Source organism: Conger conger, chromosome 11, assembly GCF_963514075.1.
Source record: "Conger conger chromosome 11, fConCon1.1, whole genome shotgun sequence".
NCBI lineage: Eukaryota > Metazoa > Chordata > Actinopteri > Anguilliformes > Congridae > Conger > Conger conger.
This window is the reverse complement of record NC_083770.1, coordinates 46,189,784-46,200,961: the sequence shown is the minus strand read 5'-3', so window position 1 is coordinate 46,200,961 and position 11,178 is coordinate 46,189,784. Positions and strand designations below refer to the sequence as shown.

Here is an 11,178-nt window from a genome sequence, read left to right as displayed (position 1 = left end):
ATTCAGCACAGAACGGCACGGGAGGGCTCTGTTGTGAGTGTGAAATGATATGCATAACCCCTGCGGTCTCCCGCTCTTCAGAGCAGAAAGTACATCTGTACAGAAACTTCTGGCTGCATCCCACAAAGAGGCTGAGAGTCTTAAACACTCTTGCGAATCGCCTCTCCTTTATGAATCCAGAGATAAATGAGGATTTAGTTTATGTGTGAAGATTTGATCTCTCTTTTTAAAACTGCGGCTGAAAGGAGCTCTGTTGTCTACAACTCCCGCGGAGATAAGGAGTCTTTTTTTTCCCTTTTCTTTCAACTCCGCCCCCTGAAAGGACCGTCCTTCCCTTCCACACACTGTGACCTTCAAGAAATCTGCCCGGCTTTTGCAGATGGGCGTCCAGCTGAGTTTCAAATTAGACTCTTTGTATCTTTGTAAATACCCTCCGAGCCCCCTTCCCCATTTCCCCCCCGCACAAAGCCGATCGGGGTCAGACATATGAAAACGCTGAGAGCCCTCCCTCCATCCCGTGCCCCTCATTTTGAAAATGAGAGTTGGCGGGCGGGGGGGGGGGCAGGGGGGGGCGGGGCGGCGGGGGGTCTGGGTTTAAAGGGGGCAGTGGGTCGGTGGGTTCTGCTCTAATTAAAATGGCTTTGGCATTAGCGGTTTGGCAGCAGCAACATTGCCCCCAACAGCCCCCCCCCCCCCCCCCAGCTCTCCTTTGGCCGCAGTCAGCTCTGCACGTGATTGGACGACAGGAAAGAGGAGCCCCAGCGCATGTGCTTGTGTTCTCGGGCGGCCATGTTGGTCTGGCCGAGGCTCAGGGTGTCATCACGCTGACTCAGCAGGGGAGCGGTGGCCAGGTGGGCCGGCAGTCTGCCACGTCTTCACCTGAGGTGCCTGGGAAGTGTGGGTCCGGTTGCCTGTTGCACTTCACACACATGCACACATGCAGATATGTGTGGGCAGATATTGGGGTCGACTGTAGCCCGGAGGCTAAGGCACCTGACTGGGACCCGGGAGGCTGGTGGTTCAAGCCCCGGTGCAGCCAAAGTGGGGCCACAATAAGATCCGCGCAGCCGTTGGGCCCTTGAGCAAGGCCCTTAACCCCACATTGCTCCAGGGGAGACTGACCCCTGCTTAGTCTAATCAACTGTAAATCGCTTCGGATAAATGCGTCAGCTAAGTAACGAATCAAATCAGATATGTACATGCATACATAGCGCAGGGCCCGTGGAAACTGGGACATTGCTCAGAACGACCGACCACTAGGGGCGTTACGATGCGTTTTGGTAAAATTAAGAGCGCCCTCTGAATGATACGGAATAATGCATGGTTTTGTTAACAGGAATTTTCTCAATAAGTTGATCTGAGACGCAGGTGTTGAAAGCCGGGTGGCGCTGAATATGGAAGGCGGTTGTAGGTACATGCAAAAAAAAACTCGGTAAGTTAACTTTCACCCAAAAGTTCTGATACTGCTAAAGAAACGTTCATCTACCTAGTTCGAGTGCAGCAGACACCAACCTAGCACATGAAGAGCACTTAAAACTGCCACCAGGAAAATTATTTTGGAAGCAAAATCTCAGCGTTTATCTGCGCCTACCCTGCAACTGTGGCATCTGGCGAGAGTAGTTTTCGCGACTCAGATTTATGAACAACTAAGTGTGTTCATAACAATGTCACAAGATCGTCTGAATGGATGGCCAAAATTAAGTTCAGCACCAAATCTGTTGCAAATTGGATTACTCCTAGAGAACTGCAGAGTTCGCTGTGGCCAAAGTAAGAATTGTCCTCTTTTAAACGGCGAGTCAACGCTATTCATTCATTAAAGTCTAAAATAGTCTAAAATACTGGGTCAGTAGATGCAAATTGGCAGTTTATACATTTATCTTGAAATTTGAACGAAGGAGGACAGGACCCAGCTAACAGGGAACGTTCTGAGAATATTCAATAACGTTATCTATAGGTTCTAAGAAGGTTCCACTGTAACGTTGAAAAAAATAATGCTTCTGTAATGTTCTAGAAGCGTGATGTAAGAATGTTTTACTTCATCGTGTTTTTAGAACGTTGCTCACATTACATTAGCAGGATGATGTTCCTGCAACGTAATGGAAACATATGACTTTTTCACAACGTTTTTATAACATTGCAAAGAATGCTACAATAAGGTTAATATTACGTTACATACAGACGTTCTAAGAACTCCCATAACACTTGGGAAACCAAAACCAATTTTCAGAAGACTTTCTAAGAACCTTAAATCTCCCTATTTGAGCAAGAGCACTTGATTGTCTCCCCAGTCCTGCATAGAGACAGAAATGTACACACGCGTGCAATTAAACAGCTCAGATAGATACACAAACCTACACAAATATTGCGTACATGCACCGCGCATACAGACGCACAAGAGAACTCGCACACATACCCGGCAACTGCTGTCCTGAAAATTGATTGTGATTTTAAGTCTCAGTTTGTTCAAAAATCATTTCATCCAGCAACTTTAACAGTATGTTATATTGCTGTGGAACCTTGCGTAGTTGTGGGATTGTGTCTGGTGCTCTGCTCGGTAAGCAGTGCGTTTATGATTGCAGGCTTGTAGCTTCAGGGCGAAGCCTCCGTCGATAAATCATATTGCGCTGTTCGCGCTGTAGTTCCTCTTCAATAAATCTACATCCATTGACAGTGGTGAGACAGGCGCTAGCTGGGCGGATAATGACCCGCCTGCCCAAGGGACAGGGAACGGGGGCAGTCTGGAGCATGCCGGGTCGATACGATAGCGGTGGTCGATAACGCAGTGACACACGTGATCCCAGAACGCGGTCGGCACTGAACCGCGGGGTTGTGTGCTGCAGACTAATTTTACGACGTGTTAAAAACGAAACAAAAAAACGGCCATTTCCCCTTTACGTTTTGGCAATTTCCTGGCAATTGTCTGATCGATGAAAGAGCCCAATTGAACAGGGAAATTAGTTGAAAGAGAGGTTGGGGGGGGGGTAGATAGGAATACCTGTTGCTCTTCTATATTTTTTTGTAGAGAGGAATGGCAGAAAGCAAAGCAAGGAAGAAAGACATGGTGGAATGAAAAAAAAAGGACTGAATCTGAAGGAGATTAGCAGGCGGGCTAGAGGGGTCAGAGGTGACAAAAATCATGGGCAATGGAGGAGAATAAAAGAGCGGGCGGAGGAGGAGGAGGAGGAGGAGGAGGAGAGCTCTGACTTGCACACGCTGTTACGGAAAGCCGGAGCATGTTGAACTGTCAGGTGTGGGGCTTTTTCATCGCCGTTTCGCTATGGCAACCATTCATCGGCATGGCAGCAGCTGGGGCCTGTTGCACTGGGGAGACGGGGGGAGGGGACGGGGGGAGGGGATGGGGGATCGGCAGGAGGACATCCGGCACAGAGGAGCCGCCACGGATGACGCCACAGCAGGGCTGATGTTGCACGGGGAGAAAAAGAGCGCTTGACAGCGAGAATCAAAGTGACAGCCAGGTAACGGACGGATAAAAAGGCCATCCTGTAAAGCGGGGAACGGTGTTTGTGGAAAAATCCACCTGTGGCACACAGCGAAACTAAACAAAAAACGAAAATAAATATTGGGTCGACGTCACCGCTTTTGTCCTGAAGTGAGTTTGCGAGCGCAGTTGCTAAAATGAATACTTTTGGCAGCTTGTACAGAGTGGAATCAGACAACAGGGGCGACATTGGCTGAAGCGGTAAGAACAGTCGTCTCATTGGCTCAGGCGGTAAGAGCAGTCATCTGGCAGTCGGAGGACTGCCGGTTCGATCCCGCCCTGGGTGTGTCAAAGTGTCCCTGAGCAAGACACCTAACCCCCTAAATGCTCCTGATGAGCTGGTTGGTACCTTGCATGGCAGCCCATCACCGTCGGCGTGTGAGTGTGTGTGCATGAATGGCTGAATGAGAAGCCTCAGTTGTACAGCGCTTTGGATAAAGGCGCAATATAAATGCCAGCCATTTACCATTTACAAGGGCTAACGGTTCTAGCGTGTTCCTCGGCCGCGCTGAAGAACGGGAGGTCTCTGACACTGCAGCGGAGATAAATACTGCGGGACCCTGTGGGAATGGGCACTGTGATGGGCCCACCTCTCCCCGTGGAGCTGTTAATGCCCTGGGTGTTCAGGTGGGGGTTGTTTTGACCGGCCAGGTCTGTGACTCAGCATTGAGGGGCCGTCTCCCCGCCTGCATGGGATGGGCTCGTGTTAATGGACTGGGCACCCAGGGAAAGGACCTTACCAAGCTGCAGACACACAACATCGCTCAAAGTCTTTGCTTGCCTCGCCTTTTTTGGTCTACTATGGCTGTGAACCCTGCTGGAAAAAAAAACGGCTTGAGCTAGATTTTGAAACCAGCTGGTGGCTGGTCGACCTGTTCAGTCCGGCTCCCAACTCGACTTGGTTTGACCAGCTCAAGCTATGTTTTCACACAGCCGGTAGCTGGTTGACCAGCTCATACCCAGCTAGACCTGTTCACGATCAGCTTGACAATTAACCTGGTCAAGCTGGTCACAAGCAGGTCTAGTTAGATTTAACATGTAACATTTTTTTTTTGCGTGTTATTTTATTTTTTAATTTTTGTCTTATTTTGCTTTGCTGGAATCTTCAGCTGGGAACACCAAAGGATGTCTCTACACAACACGTATTTTCCTGGAGTCCCGACCGAGGCTTCTCAAGCCACAGCGTCCGCCGTGAGCAGTGTTTTCCGGGGCGCGCCTGCAGTCGTGCTGAAGCTCTGGCCCCGCGGCTGTAGTCCCGCCGTGGTGAGTGCAGCGACAGCAGTCTGTAATTGGAGGGGATTATTGTTTCTGCTATGAAGGGCGCGGGAGGTGTCTTTGTGCATATCCAGCTCCCCCGTAAGAGGATAAAGATCTATGGAAGGCTTAGCCCACATGGGCGAGGTGGCCGGTTGGAGCGGAATTAAATCTGCACTCTGCTGCGTGTAACAGGAGGGGGATTACGGGTCACTGGACACAATGATGACCCACGTAGCCTTACCGTTCTGGACGGGGAGGGGGTAGGTGGCGGAGACTGTGAGTTTTGTGTGTGTGCACACTGCCAGGCGCACTGATGTTATGGCATCGTACTGATGATTAGAACGCACCTAAACCCGAGGACTGACAACAGCAGTTTGTGTTTTTCCTAAAACACACCTTGACCCGAAGCCAGTGATCCTGTATTGCGTGGGTTCCCAACCCTCACACAGCACAGCTTAATGGTAAATGGTAAATGGTTGGCATTCATATAGCGCCTTTATCCAAAGTGCTGTACAATTTAATGCTTCTCATTCACCCATTCATACACACCCTCACACACCAACAGCGATTAGCTGCCGTGCAAGGCTCCAACCAGCTCGTCGGGAGCATTTGGGGGTTAGGTGTCTTGCTCAGGGACACTTTGACACACCCAGGGCGGGATCAAACTGCTAATTAGTAGAATCAGGTGTGCCAAAATTAGGGTTGAAATGAAAACTTATAGGACCGTAGGTCTCCAGGAACAGAGTTGGGCATTCCTGCTCTACGGGGCTACTGCAATACATAAGCCTGCTTCACTGCAGTCCTGTGCACTGCCACGAGACTCTGTCCACTGCTGGTTTTCACCCTGCGTGGTGATTTCTATCCCTCCCTGCGTAGGAACCCATTCAGTCATCAGACAAAATGGGTCTTTATGAGCTCAGTGTGAGAACGCAGAGTGACTGTCCTGGTGTTCAGAAAGGGGGGGAGGAGGGTGTTGATGGGGTGGAGGAGTGACGGTTGGTGGACAGGAAGGTCCGGGCTGACGCACGCTGGGGTGTGTGTGTGTGTGTGTGTGTGTGTGTGTGCTTGTGTCTGCTTGTGTGTGTGAGTGTGAGTGTGAGTGTGTGTGTGTGTGTGTGTGTTTGTGTGTGCTTGTGTGCGTTTGTGTGAGTGAGTGAGTGAGTGTGTGTGTGTGTGCTTGTGTGCGTTTGTGTGTGTGAGTGTGTGTGTGTGTCTGTGTGTGTCTGTGTGCAGGTGAGGGCTCTGGAGGGTTCAGGTATTGTGTGTGACTGGCAGCAGAGAATGAAGGGAACATGCTACTCAAAATGACACACACACACACACACACACACACACACGCACACACACATACATATACACAGACACACAAAGACATGAGCACACACACACACACCACTTGTCTCTTCACCATCGTCTCTTCACAGTAACGTGAGACGGAGAGCCTCTTAGACCATTCATATAAAACGGCTTCCCTGGGAGCCCGGCGATCAGCCTCTGTTGCTCTTCGGCTCAGAAGCAGAGATTTAATTTTTTCGTGTGCGAAGCAGCCGCCTAATACATCGCGCATCTATTGACGGCCGTCTGTCTGAGGGGCGAGGCGCTGAACGATCCGTCCACCGCCGTTACTCTGCATTTCTGAAGGCTCAGCCTGAACGGTCTCCATCCCAGGGCATCCCCTCCCTCCCTCCCTCCCTCCTGGCAGCTCAGCGCTGATGCAGACTCTCAATTAGCCGTCGGAATGCTGCCGCATTAGGGCCCCGACGGGGGGGTCTGTCCAAATAAGCGTTTATTATTCTGCAGTGACCTCGCAGCCCCCCCCCCCCCCCGCTCGAAACCCCCCACCGCTAACCCTCCGCTCCACCCGCTTCCATCAAAATAAATTACTAAGATGGACAAAAGTAATAAGAAATAAGAAATCGCCCCCTGGGCTCAGCTAAGCAGAAAAATGTCACCCTGACATCCGCCCACACATGGCCTACATACTGTAGCTGTGTGTCTGCAGGGGTCCCCATTGATCTGGGGGCGCACCGCTAACATCTGGGGTGCAGTCATCCCCCTGCTGCTCTCCGTCTCTACCCCGGGTGTCTGTCTGACGTGCTCCACACACACAGCCTGTACAGGGTAAGCCTCGTTCCACACCAAGAACTACACTCACTTTATTCGGTATTTATTAAGCTTATTTTTTTAAGACTTCTATGGCTGTAGCCTATCCACTTAGGGTTATGTGTTCAGAGATGCTCTTCTGCATACCACTGATGTAGATGTAATGTGTGGTTATTTGCATTACTGTCACCTTCCTGTCAGCTTTGACCAGTGTAGCCCTTCTCCTCTGACATCTCTCATTAACACTGCATTTCTGTCCGCAGAACTGCTGCTCACAGGATTATTATTTTTTTTTTGCACCATTCTTTGAAAATTGTGTAATATTGTGTGTGAAAATCCCAGGAAATCAGCAGTTTCTGAGAAACTCAAACCACCCTGTCTGCCACCAACAATCATTCCACGGTCAAAGTCACTTGCATCGCATTTCTTCCCCATTCTGATGGTTGATGTGAACATTAACTGAAGCTGCTGACCCGTATCTGCATGATTGTATGCATTGCACTGCTGCCATATAATTGGCTGATTAGATGATAACATGAATAAGTAATGTGTAATAAAGTAAAAATGGTCCTAATAAAGTGCTGGTGAGTGTATAACCATAACTATAACCGTGACGACGTGAGCATCCACACTGATGAACAATGACCTTCAGCTAACAGCCTCTCGGCTACGTCGTCCGCCACATAACGTGTTGTAAATTCGGATTGGATTTTGATTGGCTGTCGGCGATTTATCGTTCGTGCGGCTGGAAAACAATCGCTCCGAAAATGATCCTGATGATGTCGTTCATCACTGTCGTTGTCGCTATAGCTGTGGTGTGGGCTTCGCCATCCACTTGAGTTAGAACGGCTTGTGTAACGGGCGGCCTGTAGCGTAGCGGTTAAGGTACAAGACTGGGACCCGCGGTTCGATCCCCGGTGTAGCCGCAATAAGATCCGCACGGCCGTTGGGCCCTTGAGCGAGGCCCTTAACCCTGCGTTGCTCCAGGGGAGGATTGTCTCCTGCTTAGTCTAATCAACTGTACGTCGCTCTGGATAAGGGCGTCTGCCAAATGCCATTAAGGTTGTGAAAAGGCATATGTGTAGTTATCGCTATCGCTATCGTTCTTGGTGTGGACGGACCTTTAACCTTTGTGTCGTCTTAACATTCTGTACACTCCCCTTGTCCTAAGGGTAAAAAATGACCCGCCTTCACTAAACCCCTAAAAATAGAGCAGCTCAGTTGAATTTATTGAAATTGAAATCTATTTTGCATGAAGAAGCAACCTGTCACTCATCACGAAATTTGTTGTCAAATTTCAAGACGAAAAAAAGGGGTTTTCTCTGCTGTTAAACATATTGGCGAGTCATTTTTGACCCTTAGGAGAACACACGGGTTAGCGCATGGGCCGATGGGATGGGTCCCTGTCTCTACCTTCAGTTCAGTGCGCCGTACGTCGCGCTCCTCTCCAGAGTGACCGATGCGCGCACGAGCAGAAAGGCGGGGCGCGGAGCCCGGCTGATGCCAGGCCACCGGTGTCAAAACCGGCGGGAGTCGTCACGAAAGCCTCGGACACGGAGGTGCTCTCGAAGCCGGGAGTCGTTACGCAAGCCTCGGACACGGAGGTGCTCTCGAAGCCGGGAGAGTTTCCGTGGCGTTCATTCAGGCGTGCACTGTGGCAGGCGTAGTCAATATGCGGTGTATTAAAAGGAGCCCATCCTTCACGATGGTGGGGTCAATGCCAGGTTAGCGCTGTGTTCAGATCCACCGGACACTCGCTAACCACTTGGCCCTTCTCCTCGGCTTTTGAAACATTCAATATCCACTCGATCGGCAATGGAGTCTGCTCATTTTTATGATAATTTCCCCTCGTATATATGTGTTGAAAACCAGTCTGCTTCTTTATCGACCATAAATTCATAAGCTCCTCAGTGAAAGATCGACTTTTTTTTGAAGCGTTGATATGTTGTTCTGATACGGGGACGTGTGCCTGTGAGATAATGGAGTCAAGTTTTTTATGTTTCCAAGTTTTTAAAACATCTTTCAGAACGAGCGCTGCAATTCGTTTTCAGTTAACCAATTAAGCATAACCAGGGCACAGTGAACTCGAAAAACAATATTAAATATTAAAGAATTACATTATTGCATTAGTGTAATGTACTGTGAATGGCTTCTGAGCTAAAGCACTACACTCGAAACAATAAAAGTTTTATTTTGTGAATTTGCCGGTTATTTGGGGGAGGGGGGGAGTGTAATCGGCGTTTTAATGGAACAGGGAATGCTGGGAAATGGGGGGAGGGGTGGGCGATGGGGCAGAATGATTTTGATGTTTTTGCTGGTGACATTGATGTCAGGTGTATGTGAGACTTTGGTGCCTGGGTCAGAGTGGTGTTCAGGTGGGTCGAGGGGTGGGGGATGGGGTCTACAGGGAGGTGGGGGGGGTACCCCCTGTGGCTCCAGTTTCATCACACTCTGGAGGAGACGCACTCCGCTCATAAATAATCGCATGCATTATTCACGCCTCCTTCTCTTAGTGCCCCATAATGTGCTTAAAAACCCCCATAATGCACCGGTGCAGGGAGATGCTGGGAACCCTTCGACGGCTTGGAGCCGCGGGCCAAGGAGGCAGCCGTGCTCTTACCGACCTGCTTCTCCCTGACCTGCACCAAACACCCCCCCCCCCCCCCCCGCCCGCGCCTGCCTTTCTGTGCGAGGAACTCGTTCATCCAGTCACACAGTCCACCGAGGGGTTCTGCCTTACGCATGGTGAACATCCAGCCAATGTCCACTGCGGTTCTGTACTACTTTTCTTTACTACTTTTTGCGTTTTTTTCCCCCCTAAAAGGAGCGGGTTTGCTTTCACCCCACTGCTTGACGTGTGGATGTTGTATAGGGGACGTTGTATAGGGGACGTTGTATAGGGGATGTCGTATAGGGCTGTAAGTACTTGGGGCTGGGTCTCTCCAGACGTGATAATGGCGGTGTTAGACGCAGAGTTAGCCCAGGGGGAATGCTTTGCTTCAGGCCTGCTCTTTGGTCTGCTGAGCTCCGTGCCGGTACTATACCGCTTCCTACGAAACTGCTAAATGATTTCCTGCAGCTCGCAAAAAAAATTACAAGAAGCATTGAATCCTCCTCCTTTAGCTCTGTTTAAATGTCTCTCTGACAAGGTCTTTCCTCTCCAAATGAACCGGGGGTTTACTAAGCCGCTAAATTCATTTCACTTTCCGTTTCATTAAAAGGAGCTCGAACGACTCATAGATAAGACATTCATTCAGAGCAAGCCCAGAACACATCCAGTCAAGATTGGCACACACACACACGCACACAATGGAAACTACAGGTAGTAAAACTACACACAGTTTCAAGCAGGTGATGTCATTTCGGAAGAGGTTGACTTGGGTAAGGTTGGGTTTTGGCCAGAAACAAAAATAAATGTTTCAAAGAGCAAATCTGGCTGCTCGTCTCATCCTGCACCTTAAACACTTTCATTGAACAAAAGAGCCATTTTGAGAGTTTGTTACAGCGGAATCCCTTTCCATTTAAACATTAAAAGCAGTCTACTCCTGCCTTGTTCAGGAGAAGAAAAAAAAACCTAAAGTAAAGCAAGTAAACAGGAGAGAAGCCCAAGTATTTCCCTGGCCAATCAGGTTTTGAATTCTGTGGTTTCTTTGTCTGCGAGCACCGAAAACTATTCTCTGTGTCAACAGCTTTGACAGAGGTGCTTTTATTTTCCCCATGAAGGGCTCTGTGATGATGTCATAGACACGTAAGAGTGTTACTCATGCTGTGATTCCACCTTAATAGTCGTCTTTGTCTCTCCCTTTATACATCACTCTTCTCCTCTCCTTTCATGCCCTCATCTCAAACACAAGTTAGCAAACAAGAGGTGCACTTATCTTACGCGCATTTCCGTCGAATCTCAGAGCAAAGGAACGAAACAAAAACGGGTTACGCTGTACTTTTGCTTCTTCTGAAACATTGTGGACAGTCACTGTTGTCACGATGCGTGGGGCAAATTCACCGACATTAAGTCACGTCTTTTCAGCCGGAGAGAGCGCAAACAACCGTCATGAGAACACTGAAGGCACAGATGATATTATGGGCTTATCTTAAGCTGCTTCTGTCGGCACTGAGATGTGTGCCCGGACTCAACGCAACGCCAAACCGTAACCCGGTGCCTACACAACCGACCCGCCCTCCCACCCCCCCCGGTCAGCTGTCTGTCCTCTCCACAAGTGAGGCCAGAGCGGACCTCCAGCGCGGCCACTCCAAACACTCCTGGACAACCACAGCCCTCTTCCACAGCCGGTAATCACATCACACCCCCCCCCCGTCAA

General features: G+C 49.6%; 1 protein-coding gene across 1 annotated transcript in view; it reads left to right on the top strand.

Moving 5' to 3' along the window:
- Positions 1 to 11,178, top strand: part of LOC133141006 (N-acetylglucosamine-6-sulfatase-like) — a 62,729-nt gene that overhangs the window by 18,494 nt on the left and 33,057 nt on the right. The window contains exon 2 of the mRNA XM_061261347.1: positions 4,609 to 4,762. Within this exon, the coding sequence (XP_061117331.1) occupies positions 4,625 to 4,762 (138 nt within the window). The 5' untranslated portion in view covers positions 4,609 to 4,624. The remainder of the gene's footprint in view (positions 1 to 4,608; positions 4,763 to 11,178) is intronic.